At 39.3% G+C, this 27,397-nt stretch overlaps 1 protein-coding gene across 1 annotated transcript; it reads right to left on the bottom strand.

Moving 5' to 3' along the window:
* Positions 1–7,911: 7,911 nt before the first annotated feature.
* LOC109034079 (BTB/POZ domain-containing protein 1) lies at positions 7,912–21,536 on the bottom strand. The gene is made up of 7 exons (XM_019047014.2): positions 21,246–21,536; positions 16,166–16,671; positions 15,393–15,549; positions 14,336–14,514; positions 13,481–13,810; positions 10,495–10,750; positions 7,912–9,333 (listed from the first exon to the last, which is right to left on the bottom strand). The coding sequence occupies exons 2-7, from the start codon at positions 16,645–16,647 to the stop codon at positions 9,190–9,192; spliced, it is 1,548 nt and encodes a 515-aa protein (XP_018902559.2). The 5' UTR covers positions 16,648–16,671; positions 21,246–21,536; the 3' UTR covers positions 7,912–9,189.
* Between the last annotated feature and the right edge of the window lie 5,861 nt (positions 21,537–27,397).

The following is a 27,397-nucleotide window of genomic DNA, read 5'->3' on the forward strand; positions in this document are numbered from 1 at the left end:
GAAAATTCGCTCAACCGTCTTCATGTACTTTTTTTTTTTTTTTTTTTTTTTTTCTCCCCAAAAGCTTCAAATAGCCCCCATTGGCCAATCCCATGCTTACCACCACCCCGAGGTGTCCATTGTCTGTGACCATTAAGCTACAACCACTACACCACAGGAGGCCGACTTTCCCGATTAAATTTGGCAATGGCTGATGTGGCTTGGTTCCTTTCTGCTTAGCGCGGACAGATAAGGGTTTCCTAGTTTCGCAATCGGTTGGTTGCGAGGGTAGAGCGCTGAAGGAGCGATTGATATAGGGTGCTAAGGAGGACTCTAGCGGTGGAGTAGAATCCTCGAAAGGGTATTTAAAAATAGAAGCGAAAACGTGTTTTGGAAGTGAGTGGATTCCTCACCTGGAGGACAATGCTCATTACTTTAATGGGCTCATTAGTCAGCGTCAAGACGCAAGACGACTGCGGCTGCTGAAACGGGAGGAATCAGAATCAGCCCGCTCGGGGAATTCGGGCCATTAGCCGCCGCGGCGGGGCCTCGCGGGGGCATTAATTCGTCCCCCTCCTCATAAAAAGACGTAACTGCATTTCACCGTGGACCTTGTCGCCCATATAACGCAATGCTTTTTGGGGCTCATCTCTTAAAGTGGTTATGCCCTTTTGTCAGCCAAGAGACAAATTCGGATTGTCCCGTCTCTGTCCTCGTGTGCCCAGGCCCGAATCCATCCTCAGTATCGCTTGACAGCCACCGCCTTTGCGCCCCGCACATCGCACAAAAGTCAGTTTAAGGTGATTCGATGGACGCCATATTTCGTGTCAGAACGGCGTGCGATATATCGCATCAATTAGGCCCATTTTTTCAGCTACTCGTAATTTTTCTCCAATTTTGAGATCGCAATTCTGTTGTCAGGAGACTAAAGCACTCACTTACGAATTTTAACAAAGAAATTCAACGTAATAAAGGCGTGGTTTTTTTAGAAAGAAAAGATCGCATTCAACTGCAGTTTCGATATCAGTATCGGATGCGATGTTTTCTCTCTGAAAAAACTGCGCCTTTACTACGTTGAATTTCTTTGTTAAAATTGGTAAGCTAGTGCTTTAGTCTCCAGATAACAGAATTGCGATCTCAAAATTGGAGAAAAGTGACAAATAGCTGAAAAAATGGGCCCAATGAATGCGATATATCGCATGCCGTCCTGACACAAAATATGGCGTCCATCGAATCACCTTAACCCTCTAGTTTGGCACATCCATGGTAAAAGGCAAAAAAACGAAAGTTCGTGGTCCCCAATGCGGGCGGATTTTTCCTTTTTCCTATGACATAATGCGATAAAAATAGAGTGTACCGGCTCTGAGGCTATTTTCTATTCTGCAGATTTTTTAACTGATACCATTAGTTCCAGGGACAGGCTTACCACAGCCTTTCAAAAGCCACGCCTTTGGTATGACGCTCCTTACAATGCAAGCTTTTGCGCCAATACCTACTTGTTTCTGGTGGAAGGACGTAAGTCAACGGAAGCAAATTTTACAGGAGAGGCAAAAAACTGATAATCTCGACAAGCAGTATGACTAAATGTTTCCGAGTTCAAAGTATTCAAGGGGCGTTCAACGTCTATTTGAAAGTTCTGATATAAGTGTCCTGGTGAGAAAACTTGTTGATTCCTTTTGAAATGTGAAATTTTAGACTCGCGCCCTTTTTCAAACAATGAAAGAAAACTGAGTCATTTTTACGTGGAAAAAAATTATATTTAGAGTGACTTTTGAATATTAATTACGAATTTTCGTTACATAGGCAGAGCGAGTATGTATAACTTGTGGATGGATACAAACATTTGAAGTGAACAAATACAAACCCATCCCTCTCCCTCATGATGTATGGTTCCCTACCTAAATTTTAAGAGGCAATTTATTCAATAACTGGACGAAACTAATAATTCATGTTTTCATGTAAAAAAAGCAGGTTGAATGAAAACATTTGAACATACAAACATTCCTCTAAAATACAAACATTAAAAGGCAAGTATTCCTCAAAAATACAAATATTTAAAGGCAAGTATTGCTTTAATTTTTGCAAAATAAAAAATGAACCAAGAAAAAAAATCTCAGAGAATATGCAAGTATCCTTCAGAGGGTCAAAAATCGAGAGAAAACGAAAATTACGAACTTTGTTACCAGAAACTGATCCAGGTGGGTGAACCTGACTGAGAAACGTAGGACTTCATAAGTTTGGGCTGGTTTACGGTTCTCGTCATAACTGTGCGGAGTTCAAGTTTTTATGGTTTGCTTTTGCCGATACCGCGGCCGTGGCCAGTGCGGCGCTCGAGAGGATTGATTTTTAATCCTTCGGCGCCTCCGTCGGCACCCGTTAAGACTTAACTCACCTAAAAATTATCAAATTCTTTCATGTTCCAAAACATTTTATTAAGTCTTCTTAATCCTCTCCTGTGCGGTGCTTTCCAGGTCACTTAAGGAATCTTACTCTTTCTCCGATTAACAACTTTTAACGCATTTTCTGATACCTCCCTACCCATCCCTCATAATGGATGGCTCCCTACTTAAATTTTAAGAGGCAATTTATTCAATAACTGGACGAAACTAATAATTCATGTTTTCATGTAAAAAAATGCAGGTTGATTTTTTTTTTTTACAGAAGAGATACTTTATGAGCATAGATACTAGTTGCTAGTATTTAATTTAAGAGAGGAGACTGCGCACGATGCAGGCGAGTTTAGAAACGTTTGAAAACTCTTGAAAAAGGGCATAATAAGGACTATATTTCGAAATGTTCACTAAAACGTGACTAAATATTTAAGTAGATGATTATTTCCCTTTACATTTTTGGGATTTGATCCCATAAAGACTGGTGAAAATCGTTCTCTGTGCTGTACTTGTGAAAAAAAACTTTTCCTCTTTGGAAAAACGTGAAAAACTTGCATGTAAGCGCAAAAATAGACATTTTAGAAAATATTTTACTTGAAGCAAGTGCTAACTTAATCACGAATTAACTGACTTAATCTGAGGATAATATCTGATGACATCAGAGGTATTTACTCTCCTCATGTCCCAATGCAACTCATATACACTGAACGATTGAACACAACTGAGCAAGGAAGATTTGTCTACTGATTCATTTTCCAAATTTTAATTGTTTTTGTGATGAGCCGAGGTGTTGTAAACAAGTTTGAATTTTTTTTGTTACTTTGCACGTAGAAATTATGATTAGCGATTAATTAAATCTCCTGGGAAATAAACAATAACCGTCTCAACGGAAATGCATAAAGTTTTGATGCAAACCACTTTTCGAACAGCTGATTTTATTCTATTGAAATGTCAGTTTGTTCCATCAGATCGGATGGTGTTCCCGCGCGAATTTCAACCGAGAAACACAGCTGCGCAGCCACCGGAGATAACATAGGAAGATACGAACAATCCGGAGGAAGGTGGAAAAAACACGAGAAGTAACACGAAAAAAGGTCGTGATTTTAAAATAAATATAGCACGGTGGCAGCGCAGTGCACTATTGCCAAGTCGTCATCGAAAATGATGTTCATGACTTCGAAGCTGAGTATGAATCAATGAGATTTTTCCCTCATTTAACAGGATTGCTGGAAAATAAAATAAGGAAAAATCCCTGTTCTTTTGAGTGTTTTTATTGACTTCCCCCAAAAAAGCTAATAAAAATTTGTGCCACGGATTTCGATCCATCTCTCAATTTAATTGATTCCTGATGGACGAGCGTAAGTCGAAAAACTCATGAGCCTTAGCGTCCTGCGTGATCAGTGAAAGCCAGGGCTTATGATTTTTTTAACTTACACCCGTCTAACAGAAACCGATTCAATTAATGTTTCGGTCGGTTAAAATTGCGGAGAAATCCCCAATCCTCCGCCTGTTGCCGGTTTTCGAGAAAGGAGTTCGAGGTATCGATAAGAGCTGTTTTCAGACCCACCCTGAATTTTCTCAACTATACGATTTTTTGCTCATCGAATGCAGAAGTCTCATGGAATGCATCATAATTTGGTCATTTTCGGCGTCATTTCGGATCCATTACTGACCTTAATATAGGTCTGAAGACCAATTTTGGCGGAAATGCGGATTTTTGACATCCTATCCCCAAAACTCGCATTTTTCACCCTATTCAGCCCTCAAACCCATGTTTCAGCCAGTGGTAGACTCGAAATGAGACCGGAAAATACCAAATAATGATGCATTGTGTTAAAGGTAGACCCCCAATTACCAGGAAATCGTAAAGTTGAGGAAATTCAAGGTGGGCCTGAAAACGGCCCTAATCAACGGGATATATCTTTCCCAAGTTTCCCTCTGATATTCCAGATTTTCATTTCATTCTCCATCGGTCACTGCCTTACTGGAAAAAAAGTCGCCTGGATCTAGAGTCCAGATTCTTAAAACATTGACAAGAAAAAAGCTCTTGATTCAATCGGATTTTTGCTTGAATCGAAAGGAAATCCGCTTACATCAAGAGGCATGGCTCTTCGATTCAAGGAAAAATCCGATCGAATCAAGCGTATTTTTTCTTGTCAATGTTATTAAGAGTTGGGACTCTAGATTCAAGCGACTTTTTTTTCCAGTGCATGTTCAAACTATTCCTATTTCGCAGGCCAAAAGCAGCCGTGTCCTGATAAAACATTTGGGTTAAAAGGAGGATTCCCCATTATCTTACAAGCACAGGTGCGGCCACGAAAAAATAGGGAGAGGAAGAAGGAAGAATGGAGGGAGGGAAAGGGACGCGCAAAAGAAAGTTGTGGAACAGTGCGCTGAGCGTCCGAGGGTGTGTTTGTACCGAGGGACGTGTATACGTTGGTTTGTGTTGTAACAAGCCATGTTCACGTTTCACATGGAAGCGAGCGAAAAAAGGTTGAGACATTGGAATAGTTGCGGCGCGGTGACATGCCGGGCAAGCGAGGACAGAGCAGAACAGCGAATACCTCGCTCAACCACAAATACATAATCGATTAGCTTAATAAATTGTTTAATGGTTGAGTAATAGCTTCGGCTCTCCCTTTGCGCTCCCCCCCCCCCCTCCGCTGATCCCAGCTTCGGCTTGGCTTTCCTTTGCCACCAACATATTCCGGTCCGCTTGTGTTGTTGACTGCTCTGGAAAAACAGCGAAGATAGGTCGGTACAAGGCACCTTTCCGTTGGTGCCAAGCATCGGCATAATCTCACCGACAATGAGAAAAAGAAATCGTAGCTTGTACGATGTTCATGGTGGATTTTAGGTCCAGCATAAAATTATAGTCTAATTGTAAGTGCAATGTTACCACGCAAGTGACATCGAGACTGAGACTGAGACATTGTACTTGGACTAGAATTTTAGTTTGACCTGAAATGCAATATGAGTATTGTGAAAGCTGCGAATCCTTTTTCTTCCCGTGTTTGATTCAAACAATTGTAACTATGCATTTGGCATCAAGAAAAACCGTTCATTCTTTTTTATCAGTAATGCATGCGATTCTTGGATTCTATCTTCTCTGGATAAAACGACCGAAAATTCATTTCCACACGCTTATCATGCACTGGTGAAATAATGATCAAATTTTCTGAATGAGCAAACAAAAAAATTATTACTCCACAAGCCAACGTCACTAACATTTGTCATTTTCCAGGCGCGAAAGGACGATACTTGATTCAAAGATTGCAAAATTTTTTAAAGGGATAAGATGGTAAAATTTTGTTCCAAGACTTGATTGATTTTTTCATTTAAACAGAGGAAAATTCAAGCACATTTGTAGTTGAGAGCGACCAAAATTTTACATAATGAAAAATACCTTCAAAAATTTTAATTTATAAGCGGAAATAGTGCGGCTTCACGATGTAGCTACAATTTTGCGTCTGAGAAATGACCTACGCGCGTTCTACGTCATGGACGTAGAATCCTGGTTTAGAGGTGTTTTTGGCTACAAATTCAAATTTTATGTTTCTTAACGTTTCTTTTATGTTTCTTTCTCAAGAAGTTCCAAGGCCTTATCTTTTTGACTTCCTGTCGACAAAGACCAGAAGATGGCCAAAGTGCAAAACCACGTATCTGCATTGCAGTGTTTCAATATTTTCGCAATTATTTTATTTTTTCGAAGAGAAAAAAGCCAACTTCATAGCTTGACATTTATGCAGAATATTCTGCTAATAGAGAGAAAAACTCATAGGAGTCATCAAGAAATCACGGTGGCAGTAGTTCTTCAAAGAAAAAACGAAATATGGCGGGATGTCTGCAACGTCGCAAACGGATATGTGGTTTTGCACTTTGGTCATTGATATAAAACATGAGAAAAAATCAGGCGACTTAAAATCGATTTAGGATGGTTCAGGTCAAATCTATCAATACCATCTGCGTCGACGAAATGAGCCTTGACCCGGTGCCGCGACTAGCGCTCATGGGTCCCCGGGCGCGGTAATTCAAATTTCGCGCGCAGCAATCGAATTCCGCGCGCTTTGGCGGAGACTTCCCGCTCGACAACAAGGCGGGAAATTCACAGCACCTCATTGGACTGCTACTGCCATCTACGCGTTGTTGCCGGTTCTGCCGCCTATGGTCAAATACTTGCCCTGTCCCTTTTTTTCAAAATCTTTTTTCTGTTTTTGCCGAGCCTTTTTCTTCTTCTAAGTAGGGACGAAGGAGTTTTCTATATTGAGGGGCTTGGAGGACAAGGTAAATAAGTTCAGTTTTTAAAAAAATAGGGTTATTAAGTATTTATTTCAAGTTAAATTAGTCTTAATGCATACTCTGCGGAAATCTCGCTCCGAAATTCCAATTTTGAAGCATCAAAAAGTCAGTTTGAACTTTCTTTCCGCCTTGAGGATCCATGTAATTTCGAAACTTCAAACACGTATTTCTCGAAATAGCAAAAACTGCACCTATGCGCCCTGTTCTCCAAGCCCCTCACTCTTCCAGGGGGAAAAAATCAGTCAAAGGGTCCTTTGGCTTGCATTTTTTTCATCACTCGAGAAAAGATCAATTTTTTTGAATTTTGTAGATCCTCTCGTCTACGGCCAGCAGAATGTCTAAGGAATAGATAAAAAAAGTTCTTGAGAATCTGTCTGATAGAACTTGAAAAAATTGTACCTTCACATTAGTAAATTTTACATTATATGAGGATAGGAGCTCATGACTCCCCTTGAATTTGTTTCTGATCTTACCCAATATCAGAGCAAAAAAACTGACATCAGTATTGAGATTGGTCGAAACTTAAACTGTTTTATTTACATTTCGACACTGTTCTACTTTACAGGTCTATTTCATCAGGCATTCAGAGGCAGTGTTACATATTGAGTCTACTTGATAAGAAAACGGTTGATGCTAGAGATATCAGATAGCTAGTTTTTAGAAATAGTGGTGCAATGGTTGCCTATCCAGAAAAACCAAGGCTCACTGCAATGAAGGTAAAGGAATCCTGTGGGTGCAGGACACTTGTTGCAACTAAAGGAACTTTCGCTTGCAATTGGCAAACAATAATCAACAAATGGAATACAATAACAATACAATACAATAACAATTGTTTCTTGCATGCTCCTAAAAAAATCCTGTTTGTAATGTAGTGTAAAAATGTTGAAGCGAAGTTTTTTGTGTGCACTATCAACTGGAATGTATGCAAACCAAGAGAATAAGGGGATCAAGAATAGAACCCATCAATTGTAAGATACTGAAAGAAACTGACGTGTCTTGCTGAGACATCTGAATCAAAAGCATCAAGAATGGCAAAAATTAGAACAAAAAAAGCTTAAATCAATCAATTGCAACATTATACTTAGGCAATAAGTATTCCATTTTTCCCCGTGTTTTTTTTTTTTTTTTTTTTTTTTTTTTTTTTTTTTTTTTTTTTTTTTGTAAAATTGCTGACTGAGAAGGTATTAATAGAGTATGGTTTTACAAGGGAACAATGAAATTGAAATTAAAACTCAGACAAAAATTAACAGCTCAAAAGAAACATATTTTAATTCAGTTATAAAGACGTTCTTACATAAGTCAAGGAAAAAATTGAATGCAGGCCGCTCTTACATAAACTTCCCTATCTGATACATAAGTGATTAATTAACTATCCATAAACCTATATTGGATTTTTTACAAATTTTGTGTGAATACATCCCTGCTAAAAAACTTTCTTATTACTAGAGGTGGAATAAATTGGTAAAATTGCAAACTACTCATGATGTGAAATCCTTCAGCATGGATTTTGCTTTTAAAATAACTTTACATGGTACAATAGTGGGAAGAACGGAATGAGGTATAAAGAGAGAAAATAAACAAATAGTTAAATATGAAAAGTAATTATTAAAATTGAGATAAATATGACAGGTGAAAAAATTCTGACGAACAATCAATTAGGAAATACATGAATTGGCAGATGGATTTGAAAATTTGTTTTAAAATAGTGGGAACAATAATGCGTTTGTAAAATTAGTCCAAAAATTCATCCGGTTTATTGTTAACTGACAAATAAAAGATAGCAATCATTTAAGAGACCCTACTTCTTTTGAACTTGCATTCAAAATTTTAAAAAAATTCAAGGCACAAAGCTAAGTAAAAAAAATCATCAAATCTTAAAATGTCCAAGATCTTGTGAGTGAAAAATGTAAAATATTAAATCAAAATATTTGAGACATAAAAAAGTAAAAAAAAAAAAAAAAAACAGAATATACACATATAAAAACATTCTTAATAGCTAGGGTACACCTTTAATATGAAGGTCCACAAAAACAAAAAAACTTCCTGGGTACCTATTACACGCCTATCTGTTTTGGTAATTGATTTTTAAATCCTTAAAATTGGAGTTTCTCCTGTCTCACTGAGCAATGCATACAGGTACCAAACCATTTTCGATGATATGCACAGACTTAAAAAAATACTCAAGACACCTTAATTACTCTTGTCGGCAAAGAAGGAAGAAGAACAAAAGGAATACCTGGATAAAATGGCATGAGTGTAAAAGAGAATGCTCTCCTTCCCATGGAAGACCATGCTTTTTTTGATTATGGAAAATGTTAGTCATCAAGATACTGGCATAGTCTAAAGTAAAATGCATGATCTCAATCTTATTTTACAGAGGAGCTTGTTGCATATTTATAAATTCCCTTTACAAAATCAATATGCAGATAATACACAACAGGCTACGTACAATAAAGAATCATAGGCAGTGATACGACTGTTTGAGAAAAAAAATCCAAATGAAAAGTATGAACAGAGGATATTACGGAATATTAGTAAAGTATATTTCCGGAATCTTGATTCCATGTTCCTCTCCAAATTGGAAGGTCACTCTTTGATCCATTCCAGGAATCGGCACTGCAATTTCACGTTCAGTGTACGAGTTGTTGACTAGTGAATTTGGACCCTTCAAACAAATAAAGGAGCAGAGTTGGAGATTAAAAAGGGTAAACTTAAATAAATTATTGGAACAGAAACTGAGACAAGAAAATATATGCTTTTTTTCACTACGTTTTAGATATCTGTTTTTATAAATAATTTTCTCTGGATTCTAGAAAGTTAGTCGCTTGGTTAAAAATATTTATAATACGATGCACGGTTTTTGGAAATAGTACATCAACATTGCCGTGCCAAAGAAAAATAATGTATGAACATTGCCAAATTACCTCCAATAAAACGTTTATTTTTAAGAAGAGTTATGAATATTTTCTCGCAAAATTGTCAGATAAATTGGATCTGATTGCAAATAAAATTCTCTGGAAAATTCGAGGGAAAATATTCACAGATGTTCCGGAAAATTAGTATTTCATGAGAGGAAATTTAGCAATATATGAGGGAAAATATTCACAGATGTTCCGGAAAATTAGTATTTTATGAGAGGAAATTTAGCAACATCTGAGGGGTCTTACAACGTTTTTCCTTGTCACAGGATATACCGATCATGAATTGGGCTGCATTTCGCAATAAGGGACTACAATTGCTAGCTCATACCTACAAACACATATATGCATAAAGAAACTGATTGCACATATGTTGTTTATATAATGTGCCAGAAAATTTAGTTTTGAATTGTAAAATGTAGTCAAATTTTTCTCTGCTTTTAAGTTATTCATTGGAGAATTCCCTCACTTTCTCTAGTTTTCCTGCTTCAGATTTAATTCTAGAAGTTATGATTGAGTCATTTTTTCTTTACTTGATTTCTTAAGAATGACATTAGGAATGAGGCTCAGTACAGACAATAGTATGGGCTAATGGGATAGGCTGATTTTTTCGATGCTTGGAACTGAAAAATTCATAATAGTACAGCTACAATAATGACAAATGAATTAAAAATCAGCTTTTTCAGAAAATGAGAAAAAATTCACATCCAACCTGGGCCTCTCAGCTTCCTAAACTTTTTTTTCATCCTTGTAGTGATTGAAAATTTCAGAGTTTTGATCACAAAATTAATCAGGTAAAAAATTCAACGAACTCTACTGCTAACATTTACTTAGAATTGGAATCATGGAAATGGTGAAGGCATGATTTAAATATAAAAGGTGAAAAATGGGAGGTCATTTAAGCTTACCAGTTGAAAATAATTGATATAATACCATCGGTCCTTGGTCAATTTAAGAGGCGCATCGAGAAGAAAGGGAACTATCTTTTTCTGTACACCCTCCGAGTCACAGGGCGACTCAACGGCTTCAAACAGTTTTGAAGCAATGCGTGATTCACCCATATCCTCACTGATAGAATACTCTACGATATATTTTTCAGTTGTTGATCTATCAGAGCCGAACAATCCTATTCCATTGAGGTACACATCACAATCACAGGAAAATCTGAAAGAAGAATCCAAAAATCAATTTTACACAGTAATAAGTAATACATAAAAACCAGATATACACAGACATAGCTAACAAAGTTACGTTCATTTTTCATAGTAGCCAGCCTATTGGTAAAATATTAGTGCATCGGTGGCCTAAGTGCAAAACCATGTACCTCTGTTCGCGGCGTTGGAGACTTCCTGTCATACTTTATTTTTTAAATGGAAAACTAACCCACATAATTTCTTGAAAACTTCTTTACTTTATCTTCTCTGTTGACAGAATAATCTACATGAATTCCAAGCTATGAAGTTGGCGTGTTTCTCTTCGAAAAAATGAACTAGGAGCAGAAATCGAGAGACACCACAAAGGAATATGTGGTTTTCCATTTTGGCCATCGATACCTCTTGGATGAAGATACAATCTTTCAGTAGTTGTTCTGTTAGCTTTTTTTCTCACTATCATCAAAATATGCAACACTGCAGTTGCAATGCATTGCATGCAATGCAATGAGATTAGTTTTTCACTTTCTTTGCTTATATAAAATTCCAGCTAAAATGGATTCATTGTCCCAAGGCCGGATAAGCCGGGGTGCTTTGTAACACCCTGGCCCCTGACCCGACACGCGACGGGCTCCTCTGGGCGATTTTTTTTATTATTACTATTACAACTATTTTTAATTATTTATTTTGGGGAGAGATCTGATCGGATTTTTTATGGCCTTCAGAGTCGAAAAGACAGATTCAGAAGGGCCCCAAGACTGGAATTTTGGTTGTCATGGGACCCTTAAATATCAGAGTTTGGGATCCTCTGATGACTGTTTCAGACCTGATAGCCTGTTACTAAAAGAGCCGTATGCAAAAACGACATTTTTCGCCCCCCACTAAAACTTATTCAAACTTCGTCTATCAGTTACTAATACTGGAGTGCTTCTTTCCCCAAATTTTCAGACCCCCAAAAAATTTTGGGGGGGGGGGGCGCTAGGGGGGGTGGAAGTCAAAACCTGTGACCCTCGATATCTTTCGAACGAAACAAGATATTGAGGCCCGGTTTGGACGAAAAATCGTCAAAAATCGCATACTTTAAGATTCTAAAGGTCAAAATCCCAAAATTAAATTTTTAACTTAACTTATGTGCTTTTTTTCAGTTTTTGAGGAAAAACAATTTTTTTTAAACAGATTAAACTGAAATTTCACATTTTTTGATTTAAACCAAAACCAGTTTTTTAAATTGTTCGTCTTTTTCCGCATCCAACGAGTGGTCGTATAAGCTGGGGAACCGAACGGTTCCGGAGTTATGATCGATTGAAGTTTCCGCTCAACGCGCGCCGACCGACTTTCGCGCGCAAAAAAGTCGGATTTGACTGTTATTAAATTAGATTTAATGTTCAAACTGAGCAAAATGCATTATTAGGGACTCTTGAGGGTCGCTGAGTGCAGAAAGTACAGATACTTCCAAAAAATTCACGTTTTTAAAATTACAGCTCCGTAGCGCTATTTTAGAGGCCCACTGAGCGCCGACCGGCCGCTCAGTGGTCCTGTCCGGAGCTGTAATTTTAAAAACGTGAATTTTTTGGAAGTATCTGTAATTCCTGGACTCAGCAACCCTCAAGGGTCCCTAATAATGCATTTTGCTCAGTTTGAACATTAAATCTGATTTAATAATAGTCAAATCCGACTTTTTTGCGCGCGAAAATCGGTCGGCGCGCGTTGAGCGGAAACTTCAATCGATCATAACTCCGGAACCGTTCGGTTCCCCAGCTTATACGACCACTCGTTGGATGCGGAAAAAGACGAACAATTTAAAAAACTGCTTTTGGTTTAAATCAAAAAATGTGAAATTTCAGTTTAATCTGTTTAAAAAAAATTGTTTTTCCTCAAAAACTGAAAAAAAGCACATAAGTTAAGTTAAAAATTTAATTTTGGGATTTTGACCTTTAGAATCTTAAAGTATGCGATTTTTGACGATTTTTCGTCCAAACCGGGCCTCAATATCTTGTTTCGTTCGAAAGATATCGAGGGTCACAGGTTTTGACTTCCACCCCCCCTAGCGCCCCCCCAAAATTTTTTGGGGGTCTGAAAATTTGGGGAAAGAAGCGCTCCAGTATTAGTAACTGATAGCCGAAGTTTGAATAAGTTTTAGTGGGGGGGCGAAAAATGTCGTTTTTGCATACGGCTCTTTCGGTGAATTCATTAAATTGTCGTTTTGCATGCCCTATAAACGTGAGAAAATTTTGATGGACTCTTCCGAAGGACCCCGAGACCAAGATTTCAACTGATTCGTTGACTGCAAGCGAGTTTTATTTTTGATGGACTTTGTGTGTTCATGTGAGAAGATCCTCTTGAATCCCTACTTCTTCTGGCATTCAGAGGGACTGCCTACCTGTCGTGGAAAATCATTGATTGGGTTGATGCTTCTTTGGATGAATTCAAGAGGCTCCTGCTTCTTTATATACGTAGTTAAGAGAGAGGGGCTGAGACAAGGGGGAGGTCATGGCTGTCAATGAACCCTTTGGTTTTTGGGCGACGTTAACTGCCTTCAATTTAGAGAGTATGCGACTGCAACCCGCAAATAAGCAGGCCCTAGAACCCGCCAGCATCCCAGGCCTCTGAGCGCTAATCCGGCCCAGCATCATCACAGAGATTGATTGTGATATTTAGGTTCCAAAATTTTTCTCACAAAAATACATACCTACATTTTAAAAAAATTGGAGAAAGGGAAATATTAAAATAATCAGACACTTACGCCAGTAAGTTACTTCCATGTTCCCATTGATGCACAGTATAGATACTGTTGCAATTTATAAACCTATCAACAACAAGGTAAGGAAGCGATGAACGCGGTGTAGCAATGAAGTTAGCGGGCGGTAAGGCACCGCTTGCTTTGTTGGCAAAGTACAAAAACATGGAAACCAAGTCTTTGTCTGCTAATAGCCCACTACTAGCGACACATGACGAGAATTCTGCCAGTGACAATAGAGGGTATCTCAGTCGATAAATAGCATTGCCCAACACAGATGAACGATTCTCAGAATTAATCGGCAAATTTCTTCTGTTACATTCAGCCTCCGACCATCTGAAATAATGATAATAATATTGCTTATGAGTGAAATTCAGACTATTGTTTTGAAAGAAATTTGTCAGAATGAAAAGCATATTTACTTCATGCCTCAGGAAAATTATTTCAACCACAATAAGCTTATTTTTAAGGCACTATGACTAGAAAATTATTTTAGGTTTTTAGTCTAAAACTAGCACCTTAAGTTTCCAATAAAAATTGAAAAGAACGCTCTTATCCATTGCTGATGGGTTTTTTCCTTCATTATTTCTTGATTCATTCATCTTATAAGGCCTAGATACACGCTCAAATTTCCATCAATTTCCGATCAAATGGTGACTGGTGCGCACCATCTAACATCAAATTTTTGCGGCCTGCAAAAATTTGACCGCCATTTTTGTCATCATTTTGATCCGAAATTGACGGAAATTTGAGCGAATATCCAGGCCTTTAAAATGAATTCGTCATAATTTTCAAAAATTGCTTTCCATTTCAAGAAGTTGCAGAATTGGACCGCAGATTAAGAACTTGAACAGGACAAACCTGAGCGTGGCCCTGAGTAAGTCATACTCCTTAATCTTCAAGCTGTTCCGTTCAAGTATCAAACATAGAGTGTTCAGATCAATACTTGTAAATTCGTCAGATTCTATGGCTTCTTTAGTTTCGTTATCAATGATGCTCAAGCAGTCATCCCTTATTTTATTTTCATCAAAATGCACTGCCTGCAACAAAATCATAAAACTGAAACGTTAGGCAGTTGATATTTTGGGCCATCAACAAAAGTTTTTGATGAGGGAATATTGGAATATTATAATAAATTATAATGAGCATAGTAGTAAATAACTCGCTTCAGCAGCAAGTTTTCTGAAAGATCCAAATAGAAAAGTAAAACCAAAATTTTTTAGTCTGTCTTGGAAGGTCATGTATTTTGCAAATAACATTAAAAAAATTTAATCCAAAGGGAAAAATACATCTACTCGTTTACAAAAAGAAAATATCTGAGATTTTAACTATATCAATGACGAGGTATTACTTGAATTTTCCTGCAGATCAGGACTGTGAAATGTTCAGGAAAAATAGCTGACCTCTGTGCAGATCTCTAGAAGCTTATGATGAATCAATGTTGCGTTCGAGATACAATTTTTGTTTTGTGCTAATTTCTAGATAATTCATCCCTTTGTGAATTGTTATCTTATTGAAACATATATTTGAAGATATACACTTCTACCTTAATTGTTTTTTTCTTCTTTTTTCGACCTTCATCTAACTATTAACATTGTATGCAATGATCTTCACTGACTCTAACATAAAATAAATGAAGAAAAGAAACTGCAGATCAGGTTTTTTTTTCCTTCCTCACAGATGAGTTATCCTCACTTATGACTAAGTAAAAAATTAGTATATTATTAAAAGATTTTAGTAGTAAATATTTACGACAATAGGAAAATGCTGATTCATTCAAAATTGCCTCCACAAGTCAATAGAAGGGAGTTGAGGCTTGCATGATTGTCTTTGTGGCTTTGTAATGATTGATGGCTTTGCATCAGCAGTACAGAGTGGGGGAAAAAACGACAAAAAGAAATATATTACAGAAACATACCTTTGAAAGTATTAAAAATACATTTGACACCTTTAAATTGTCTCTTAAATAGTCGTGGCAGATCTTTTCTAAAGCAGGTACAGCATACGTCTTAGCCGCATCGAGCACATCCATAACATTGTCAATCGTGACTGCAGAGACATCAGAATAGAGGAATCTAGCACAGAAAAGACAATAAGAAATCTAAATTACTTTTTGAATAAAACCATGTGGGTGAACTGACTCCAAAATTGAAAAGAATAATCAATATTGCCACTGTGCTTACAGGGTTTCAGCCCCAGCTAAAATCCATGAGACACAATTCACTTATTTGAAGAGTGCACAAGGGAACATGAATAAATCCTATATTCTCATTGATTACTGCGACATTTGAGCACAGCAAAACATGGAGCTGTGAACCCCACTAGTTACCAAATATCATGTTCTCGAAAAACTACCGCGCTAACGTTTTTGCTTTCTCATTATTTGGACTTGAGAATTCTTAGCATTTTTCTTCATGTGTTTGTGTTCCTTGGCCCAAATTACTGCAAGCTGGTGCTTTTTAGTCCCCGCCACTTATTAGTCTAAACACCCAAGACGAATCTTAAGACCATAACCATATTTATTGTTCTAATTCAAATTGTCTAAATTGGAGCAGGAATTATCCAGTGCCATTTCTGAGAAAAGGGTGGCTGTAAAAAATAGAAGAATCAGTGGCTGTAAAAAATACAAAAAACAGTGATGATTACATGACATAAAAAATTTCCCCAACACTGAATATTGCAAAATCTTACTTGAGCAGCACTAGAAATATATCTGGCTCTAAATCCGGAATCATCAGCATTTCACATTTTCCATTTTTACTTAGGATATCGTCTAGCACAGCACTTCCAACACACAGAATCAGTTTGTGAGCAGGTATCCTCTGCTCTGTTTTGCCAACAAGGATATTAATATCGGAGTATTTTTCGGAGTTAAAAATAAAGGCAAATCTTTCAGCCAGCACTTTTTTATCACCCTGCCAATTTTCGTTTGGTAAGTCTGATGGATCTTCAGCTTCTTGTTTGATCTGTTCTGGTAAAAGTCCTAAGTCACAGTCGTGTTCATTTCTGGGGACACTCTGTGAGCTAGTGCTCGGGGAACTATAAAAACGATTTTCAGGGGCACTTGAAGAACCATTTTCGGGGGCACTTGAAGAACCATTTTCAGGAATGTTTGATAAACTACTACGACTTTGTGAGCTTATTGAGGCTCTCTCTCTTTTCCTCTTCACCATTTCCAAGCAGTGAAAATGACTTTCCTGAAACAAAAAAAAAAGGACACCATTGATTAAGATATTAAGTAATAAAGCAATGAAAGTATAGTGAAAAGTTGTCATGCAAATATTTAGGGCTAGGCTCTTTCTCATAGGCGAAAAGAATTGGTTGGAGTTAATTTTGGGTGATTCTCTTGTTTCTAATTATTATCTTCTCTCATTTTTCACCTTTAGTTTTGAAATGTTCTTGTGATTAAAATTAATGGAAGAAAATAAAATATCCAATTAGGTTTAGGTTTGCCCCCCCCCCCTCACCCCATCCCCCCTTGTGAGCACACACACTGCTGCCAGGATTTAGTTTGTCAGATCTAGGAGTCTAAGAAACAGAAACGACACTTCAAAAATTAGGAGATGTTCTCCAACTTCTGCACATCGATGGCCAAGGTGCAAACCAAGTAGGTATCTCCGTTTGTAACGCTGCAGACTTCCAGTCAAACATTATTTTTTATTTGGCAAATTAGCAAACGTAATTCCTTGAAAACTTTCTTGACTTTTCTCCTCTGTAAACAGAATATTCTGTATAGATTTCAAGCTATAGAATTGGCTTGTTTCTCTTTGAAAAAACAAAACAGGAGCAGAAATTTTGAAACACTGGAGTGGGGATACGTGGTTTCGCACGTAAACCGCCGACACATGAGAAAATCAATCGAAGAACAAGTCATTTCAACACCCTCGCCTCCTTGAACAGAAAGAAGTAGTAGCATAAAATGATTTTAGGTCTGTAACAGGTCACACAAGAGGTTACAATTTTATGAAATTAAAAAAAAGGAAGGGGGGAGGGTGAGTATGGATTTCAAAACAAGCCCTTAAACTTGTAATGACTTAGGCATGACAGAGCTATACTTGACATGTCCTCATTACATAGCAAGATTTTCGTATTTTTCAGCTTTTTGACTTACACTTTGAAGACTCAAACATTTGAAGAGGAGACTCTACAGATAGTAAAAATCATGTGAGAACGAACATTGCAAATCCAAGCCCTTGTTGTCTAACATGACATTTTCTTGAGACAAAAATTCCTCAACTCTTCAGACGTTCTTCAGAATTAAAGTCCCTGACTTTTCGAAAAAAAAAAAAAAATAAGGGGGGGGGGAGATTTGTGGCACTAGTTACATTTTTTGAAATTGAAAAAATAGAAGCCACCAACATTTTAAGAAGGGACTCCAAAAATCATGCGAGGTGGAACACCGCAAAATCCCAGCCCTTTTTTTAATGTGATATTTTCTTGTGACAAAATTTCCTAACATGTTAGGCGTCTTTTAGTATAAAAGTCCCAGACTTTCCAATTTTATTTTTTCAGGGGGGGGGGGGGGCGTAGGAAAATTTGTGGCACTAGGTAAGTCTCTTGATATTGAAAACATGGAATGTTCCAGCTGAAGGGAAGAATTTCAAGGCAATCAAATTTCCTAACTTATTCAGTCACTCACCCTAAACTCGCCTAAACTTGTTTTCACGACGTGCTTGAATAAATGATCCAGAGAGTATAGAATACCCTCTGTACTCTCTGTAATAATCCTTAAACCACCAAAACTATTCCCCAATAAGGAGGCGGACAAAAGTGGAAAAAATGAGGCGGTTGGCAGTGAATTTTAGCCAGAAAAAAGATGATACAGTGTTTCAGTTTCTTTAGATTCAACCTGGATTTCTTTGCTACCGATGCTTGGCCAGAAAATCCAGGAGCAAATGGCCAAGGGCGACATCAGTGTTCGGAGTTCAGCTGCCCAGATCAACTCCCCAGCTCATTCAGCATTCAACTTTCATTCAAATCCAACTTTTCACCGGTGCGCCAATTCCAGAATAAAGGACCCCTCCCCCTTAGGTCTTCCCGATCGCTGCCCGCGTCCATTCACTCTTCATAGAACGGGTGACATAGTTGCCAAGCAGGAGTGAAAATTCAGTATATTTCTGTTATAATTAAACTTAAAATGTTGGAAAGTTTTCCCGTGCACCCCAACGCTGGTTGACGGGTTGAAGGGAGGGGTTGTCAGCCTTGCATTGGTCGTCCGTATAATCCCTTTCTGGCTCCCGGATAAACGTCAAATTCAAATGCGATCGCAACCCCCCCCCTCCCCCTCCACCCTCAAAAACTGGCTTGATTCACAGATGCACGTGCGATCGTGCGTTCGCGCGAATTGCATTTTGAGCACGTTCTACTTACTGCCCTACTATGGAAAAACGCCGTATGGGCCCTCAGGCGTTGCCAAGTTTCCTCTGATAAAATACAGATTTCCGGGCGAAAATTCGCAAGTTTTTGTCCTTCAAATGTCCACAGAATTTTGATCGTATTTTGACGTCAATTATTAAGAGATTTCAAGGAAAATTATTCACAACTTTCCTGAGAAATTAATATTTTCGATTGGAAATTTGGTAACAGCCGAATATTCATACGGCGTTTTTCCTGAGTATAGCAGCTCGGGTCTAAAATGTGGCTTTGCTCGGTGATGAGGGATGGGCAGCACTCTTACGAGACTGAAATCAGCGCGGAGACAATATGAAAAGGGCAGGGGGAGGAGGACATTACTTCAAAGAATATTTAGGATTCTTAACACAATATGAGAGGCAAAATTCTGTACATCCGTCACTAAATAAATACATGGGAAAAATAAGTAATTAAATGAAAAATTAAGTAAAGTGAATGAAAATGCTTTGTACTCTTCCGCTTTTGGAAAAGTGGGGCTTCCTTCTCCCCCCTCCGAATTTTTTCAGGGGGTTGTTTCTGGGGGAGGGGGAGGGTTGAGTTTTTTACTTTCTTTTTGAGTTTAGGATTATCACACTGATTAATCCTACACTGGTTGATTCATTCCCACAGCTCAAAATTGATACTACCTTGTTGACTCATAACTCATAGTGCATACCATAGTGGGAAGGTGGGATTAGCAGGATATGGAGGGCTACACGGCCGTGCTAAGGAAGAGCGCCGTACGAACCTTCAGGCGTTGCCTTTACCTTGATAAAACTCGAATTCTTTGGTCGGCTTAGGAATAATTTTCTTCCAATTTTTTAGACAATTTTGCTCGCAATTCCACCGAAAAGTCCTGAAAATTTCAAGGGAAAATATTCATAAGTTTCCTTAAAAAGAAATTTTTATCGAAGGAAATTTGGCAACTCTCGAATGTTCATATGACATTCTTCCTTAGCACAACAGTATAACCCCACAACAGTGTATTTCACCTGTCTATGCCTAATGACAAGGCTTTACTTTATAGAGGCATCAATTGGACCTACTTCTTTCTTTGCTAATATGATTGATACATCATGCATCACCAATATACTTAAGAGAAAGTAAAAGAGAGAAAGTACAGAAAATGGAATATTTTTTTTCATTTCATTACATGTAGAACAATGAGCTCAATAATCAGAAAATTCCTAATGAATAAAATGATTGGGTAATGTGTTCAATCCGATAAATAATTTTAAATATTTAAAATTAGAATGTTGCCGCAGGGAAAAAAAAAATCCTAGGTAGGTCTGTCCTTGAGCACAAAGCCATGCTTCAAAATGTACTCAGAGGTTGGAGATATATAAACTTACTTAGAGTTAATAATACGTAATGAATCGTACTAGGTATTGACTTATTTCAAATACAATGTAAAATGAAACAAATCAAAGGAAATTAAAGGAAAGATGAAGCAGCAGCTAAGTCTTGGAATATTCAGTCACAGGTACAACAATGTGAAATCAATCAATATGTCTTTAAAGTAACTCCGACATCCGCATTTGACAAGTAAGGCTAAGTGCATCATTTACACTATGAATGACCATGAGCTAATGTTGGTTCTTGAGTGATTCAGTCCTCATGTCACTAAATTGCAATGATATCCTCTTAATTCATATGATAGTGTTAAAAACTGGGTAAACTTAAATTAGATCTGCATAAATCCTGTTTGTAAATAAAAATGCAACGCAAGCAAGCATAGTCTGATGAACGAGAGTGCATGACAGAACCAGTCGCAGCAAGAAGAGTAGTTAAGTTGTATTATTACCTCAACAATGAAACTAGCCTATGCAAATTACTACTAGGCTATTTTCTCAGGAATAGGCAAAAGATGAGAGATGAAAGAGGCACCTAACAAGCCATACTTTGACTGACTCTGAATTGTCACAAAAGCTGCTGCTGAGAATTACCACTGCCTTAAGTCAAGGGCGCTAGGATGCTTCAGCACCCTAGAAATTCTGACAGGTCGCTCAGGAGGCCTTGGTAGGACTACTATATGGACCCTAAAAACTTGAAATCTCCACATGAAGAACCAATGACTCGAGGTTAGTTAAGTGGAGCCCCACCCCATAAGAGGGTCCTCGAAATCGCAACAGCACCCGAAGAATTTTCGAGCCAGACCGACACTGCTTCAGTCAGTCAACAAAGAGTTTAACAACATCAGACTGAATCAAACAGGAATACACCAACATTACTCTATTACTGGGAGTAAGTCCCTCATAAAATTAAGTTGCGTGTTTCTGCAGATTTTGTGTCTGAACATCATCCTGTAGATTCAGGGATCAGCCACAAGTAGTCTACCATTTCTTAACTAGTGTAAAAATTTGGATGGAAGATTAGTTACCTCAGGAGCAGAAAGGGACAAGGGAGATTGACAGGCTGCAGTCCTTGTTTCTGAAGTTCTGCCGTGATGACTGATAAGCACAAGATGATAATAAAGGAGGCTCACAACTTTAAATTCACACTTGTATATCGAGGAAAATTTGCCGATTACAAAAGCATTTGATCACTCACCGAACCGACAAACAGACATATTCTGCACTTCGCCGATTCTGGACAATTAACGAGCAAAATTAAGAATTATTTGGCATAAGAACATGCGCTGACACAATACAGGGTACAGGAGGCGAGGACAGGTGCATTGAACGACATAACCTAAAATTTTAGCGCCAAAAAAAGTAAACACCACGTGATGAGGAGTGGATGAGGATGACTTGCGTGACAAAGCAAAGCGTAAAGTATCAACAAATGATGAAGGCGCTCCGTGTTCGAAGTCTCCTTGCAATGACGTGTCCCAAGCTTTCGTAGTTCTCAAGAAACTTTCAGCATAGAAACATGTACTGCCGAAAAGAATGATTAATAGCAGTTTTAATGAAAATGAAAAAAATTATATTTGATGTGAAAAAAAATATTTGTTTTCGAGTTCCCAGAATTTGTTTTGACAAATTTATTTTGAACGATAGAATTTTTTTTTTTTTTTTTTTTTTTTAAGTCAAATGAAGTTTTTTTTATTTCAAAGAAAATTAAATTGATCATAGAGGATACATAGTTGTATCCTCTAATATGTATGAAGAAAACCTCATTTGAATTGAAAGAAAATTATATCGATCAAAATTTAAACCAAGAAAAATTCCTCAAATCAAAGACAATTTTTTCAATAAAAAATACATCGTCTAATTTTAAGAATATTTCCAGCCTGATTTTGATAAAGAAGCCACTCAATAGAACAATTTTCAAAGGCGCGGTAGTCGAATCAAAAGGCTGAAGCTCCAGCCAATCATCAGCAATCGTAAGCAGAGGTCCTCTCAACATTTTAGCGACTAAATATGCCTTTGCCTTGACGCTACTCGATCCTCTGGGGGAAAATTTATGAGCCAAATATGCACTAAAAAAACCCCACCCCTTCTCTCACTCCTCGAGGGCCACCAGGGTGGCAACAAAGCCTCGCCGAGTATTGGATTTATTTAATCTTTTCGGTGACGTCGCATGCATTGAAACGGCAGCGCTCATTGAAACGAGGAGAAAGAGCCCGATTCGATGAATCAGGATTAGGAATTCATACTGTGAAATAAAGTGTGATCTACAACAGGAGGCTCCACGCTTCCACGCATCACTTTTGACCGATTTGCGAAGAAGCTTAACCCCAACACCTCCGCCCCCACCACTACTCGTCCCGTGCCGCCACACCCCCCCCCCCCACCTCCGCCGCACGGTGGAATGAACTGTCGGGAAAACTTGGACCAAAAAGAGAACAAGAGCCCGAATTTACCTAAGCGAATTTTTTTTGAAGTTCCGAACCTGTTTGAGAAGTTCATAGAGTACATGGAGTCGTAATGTAAATGGGAGAGCTGGCGCCATGTTCTGCTCGACGAGTTCCGAGCCCGGTGTGCGCCGAGTTCGGGTCACTTTTTCGATACATGTTCGATCCAAAATGGCGGTGTGGAATAAGTAGTGATTCCTATCTTCTTTGTTTACATCGGATGGTCGGGTACTCGTGTATCGCAAACAATCGATCATGTATCGAAAAAGTGACCCGGCGTCACATAGGAGTCTCGGAATTCGGGACTTTGAAAATGCTTAAAAGTGGCGTCAGCTCACCCACTTACATTACGACTCTATGTACTCTATGGGGAAGTTCTGTCCCGGTTCGTCTCATCAATCACCAACACCAGTGGACACCGTTGTTACCAGATTCGGCCAATCAGATCCGTTGGTTTTCCATAGATCGAACCTTTTTTAGAACCATCCAACGGAACCACCTCGCGAGGTGGTACCAAAATCACGCACCAACGTTGCGATTCGTTAGTCACCGAATCGGAAGTTCCGAACTCAAATAGAATGGCAGCTCGGAGGTTCGGGCACAAAAGTGGTGCCGAACCTGTAAATAAAACTCACTTTTTGAGTTGCGGCCCGAGTGGTACCCCCTTTTTTTACGAATCATCTCTGATCGGCTGATCCGCCCGGTGCCCACTTTCTAGGGCCCTCGTGGAAAGTAACACGGGGTTCATTTCCCATCGAAAATATGTCGGAAACAAGGAACTCGCAATGCTCTGCTCTAGTTTAAAGCAACATTACAAATAAGAAAAACGGAAACAAACACAACATTGAAATAGAGCGAGGGAAAGGATGCGCGTCGACGACGGCGCAAAGATACAACTATTCGTACTTGATGGACGTCCGTGCTGCATCTGAAAAATTGAAGGCGCGATGACGCGAAGCGTGAGTTCTCAATGCTCTGCTATATGCTGCCAATGAGGTGTCGCTCAGATTCGGGAGAAAAGTTAAAAAAGAGGCCCGAATACGTCTTCCTTGTCGTCGGCTGTGTTGATACTCGTTCTTTCTTCTTTTTTCAGGTTCTTGCCTGATTCTTTTTTAGGATGGATTTTTAGACACACGTCTTAAGCTCGTGTAAACCGCAGTACTGACACGGTTCTTGTGGAAATAATGGTGCTTGGATGCGTCCAGTGGCTTTAATTTGTTTGTTTTCTTTAATTTCAGAAGTCTGTCGGTCACTTCAATGCGTTCAATTTTACAATTTTTACTCTGTACGATTAATAAACTTTGAACCTGGAAATAGCGTAAACATGTGCTGCTTTGCCAAAATTTTCTGAACCCCTTTCCACGAAGGGGATGCACCATCCCATCAGGGAATATCACATTACGCCCCTTTAACCAGCCAAGGGTCTACGCCCTCAGATGCGAGCCAGTCTGACCCTGGGAGGAGGATGGGACTTTAGGGATGGTAAAGCGCAAGAAAATCCCTCGTGGGGTAACCTCGTTAAAAAAAAAAAAAAAAAAAAAAAAAAAAAAAAAAAAAAATCCGAAGACATTGATGGGTAATACATGACACTAACTTTTTTTCTCAAACACATCAAACAGTTCGACCCGGAATTTTGTTTTTTCAACTTAAAATATGACACTTAATGTCATGAAAATCCGAGATGCCAAAAAGGGGTGGGGGAGGGGGCCATGCTCCCCTCAGAAAATTTTGCAAACAAATAAAACCGCAATTTTTTATATTCCTTGGGTCGTTCAGAGTAGGTAGGTTGTCCCTCTATAAAAAATCCCAGTCGCCAAACAACCAGACAATATTTTGATTCCGTTTCCATCCCTAGCCCACATCAGCATCCATCAGTTTGACCCACTCTAAAGTCAGGCTGAAACCTCCCTTACGTAACAACCCCTGACGTAACCGTCCGTCAAAAGCACTTACGACCATCGGAGAAAGCAACTACTCGCTGTTAATTATTGGCGAAAAAAGAGGAGCCGGTGGCAGGGGGGGCAGGGGGCTAGGGGGCAAGGGGGGGGCAAGATTTCCATCACCATGCCCGACGTCTGTCTCTGGCCCAGTTCTAGTCGTCGTCGTCGCCACGATTTCCAATCGCAAGTGGTGACAAAGTCCGATAACTCCGTCTCTTTATCTGGCAATTGTTGTATACTTCCAGCGCCGATCGAAACCGCGAAAAGATTGCGCTAAGTTTTTTACATATTCCTCGCCCGGGTTCCACGCCGTCAGATCGGACGGGCCGCGCTCTCGAGGTGGTGAGCGGTGCTTGGCTCGAGTCGTTGTATGACGTCACAACCCCGCATGTCCCGTTCACCAAACGATCTCGCAAGTGTCCCATCGCTACGGGTCGCCGTTTCGTTAGGAAATCGGCATAAAATTTGAATTTTTAAAAGTCCGAGCCGTCAACTACGACAGACGACCGTTGTTGCCGCGTCCCCGTAGAGTACCTACATGGGGAGCGCACGGACATGTCGGTAATTTTGAGGTTTGGTCATGGAGCGTTTAGGGCCCAAAACGCAACCAACCTGTGAAATCAAATTAGCCAGGATTATTTATTATAACGATATTGTTATGACCCTTCGATTGTAAAGCACGTATTTTACTTAATTTTTGCTTTTTACTCATTCATCCGGGAAGTCGCTGAGTCGTCTGATGATTGAAGCGGCATTTTTCTAGTGATTTTTGCGTTAGAGGTTTGGCTGCCCTTTTGGGCCCTAAGGGCTCCATATTTCGACAAGACCATACCCTCCCCATATAGGTACTCTAGGTTCCTACATTTTGCACCGAAATGGGGGACAAAGCATTCATGCGGATGGAAACACGGTGACTTGAATCAAAGGATTTTTTCCATGCTTAATACAGATGGCCAAAGTGCAAAAATACAAATTTCCATTGCGGTGTTTCAAAATTTCCGCTTCTTTTCTATTTTTTCGAAGAGATCACACCTCACAGCGCAAGGAACACACCAGCCTTATTACTTGAATTTACTCACACAATTCTACCAACGCAAAAGAAAAGTCAAGTAAGTTTTCCAGGAATTACGTTAACTTGACTTTCGAAGAAATAAATTAAAATAAATAAATTAAAATATTTTAAAAGTATACATCATAAGCCGAGCATAATCGTTTGTTTCTGAGATGGAACATTGTTAGAGGGTATATGGCCAAATGACCTGATCTTCTGAAATGCATTTGTTTAATGGAAGTATTATTCTGCCAAACGGAACTATAGACAAGTGGGGAAGATGGGGTGTGCTTGTGCTCGTGGTGAGCTGAATAAGAAACATTGTTAAAAGCGAGCGTGATGCCCTTCGGAAAAATGGAAAAGCGGAATTTTACACTCAGTCAAACGGAACTAGGAGTACTGAATGCGGTGCTATTAAGCCGTGAGCATGGGAAAAGAGCGTCGTGGACAGGACTTTTTGAGTTAATGCCAACGGAAACGACTTCATTCCCGCTGACGTCACTGGCGCTTTATAATTCCAATTATTTCTCATGGCCCTCGACTGACAAGCTGACCCCTTCTTTCCTACCTGTCTTGGTTCCATTTGGCAGAAATACGTCCAATGACTCCACCCGATGACGTCACAAAGCGGCAGATTTTTTTGCTTTTAAATCTATTTCTCTGGAATTTCCCGTACATCGGAAGCAAATGCTCATTAAAAACTCTTAAATGCAGCAATAAAAAATGATCGTGCAAACTCCCCATCGGGCTTTCACGGCAAATACGTTATGAGGTCTGGAAGCGTATTTGTCTTCCAGGTTGAAATTCAAAACCAAGACCTCCTTTTTGCAGGAGATGGTCAATGCCATAGGGCCCTGACTCAGTGGTCAAATTATAGGTGAGCGTTATCGACGGAGGGGCCATCATGAAGCGGAGCTGAATATCGTCACCTTCTCGTCAAAGTATCAGGCGCCGTGCGACGTTTAAAAAGCTCCGCCGCCATTTTATTATTTTACGGAGAAATTGTTGGTTGAATCTGTTTGAAAATTTCACTGAATTTTATCGGCAGCGCGAAGGAAATTCGGTGAAATTTCCAGACAGCTTCGTCGCGCAATTTCTCTGTAAAAAAATAAAATGGCGGCGGAAATTTTGGAACGTCGCACGGCGCTTGCGATAGTTTGGCCGGAAGGTGAGGATACGGTGATGGCGGAGGATCGCGCGTGCTCGGATACTGTCGCGTTGTGCGGGTGGCATTGGCGCCTATCGGGGAACAATCGGCGACTGGGTCACGATTCCCGTGCGGACCTTTCACCCGCCACCACCACTTTCCCCGGCTCCGGAATTCGGCCTACGTTCCAACGCGACGCGACGCCCTGCCAGGAACGAGACCGGCGGAACGCGGAAAAGGAAACGGGATCGCAATGGAAATGGACCTGACCACGTTCTTAATATCATCGTCATCGGGCTACTCTACTCCGGGCAAGCTCTGGGAAATTGAAAAAATGGAGGCATGCATATAGATGGATTTTAGGATAAGAAGTGGCGGGGGTCTTAAATTGGACGTATTTCTGTCAAACAGAACTAAGCGCCATCAGGGGAGGAAGGTAGAGGGGGGCTTGGATTGGCGGCGAAGCCGGGCGTCAGGCTCATTCCGTCCTATACTCGCAATGCTTTTGACTATAATAAAATTAACCTTCCAATTTCAATGCTTGAAAATATTAGCTAGTATTTCATTTTTCTTCTAAAAATAAAAAAAAATAACAATA

This window comes from Bemisia tabaci, chromosome 4, assembly GCF_918797505.1.
Source record: "Bemisia tabaci chromosome 4, PGI_BMITA_v3".
In the NCBI taxonomy this organism is placed as follows: domain Eukaryota; kingdom Metazoa; phylum Arthropoda; class Insecta; order Hemiptera; family Aleyrodidae; genus Bemisia; species Bemisia tabaci.

Bases quoted from the DNA above. Each gene is read 5' to 3' on its own strand.
- LOC109034079 (XM_019047014.2), bottom strand. From the start codon at position 16,647: ATGGTGAAGAGGAAAAGAGAGAGAGCCTCAATAAGCTCACAAAGTCGT. The intron at 13,811-14,335 runs GTTTGTCCTGTT...TCATTATTTCAG, and splicing joins TTACTCAGGGCCACGCTCAG to ATGGTCGGAGGCTGAATGTA. The intron at 10,751-13,480 runs GTAAGTGTCTGA...TTCTTCTTTCAG, and splicing joins CATGGAAGTAACTTACTGGC to ATTTTCCTGTGATTGTGATG.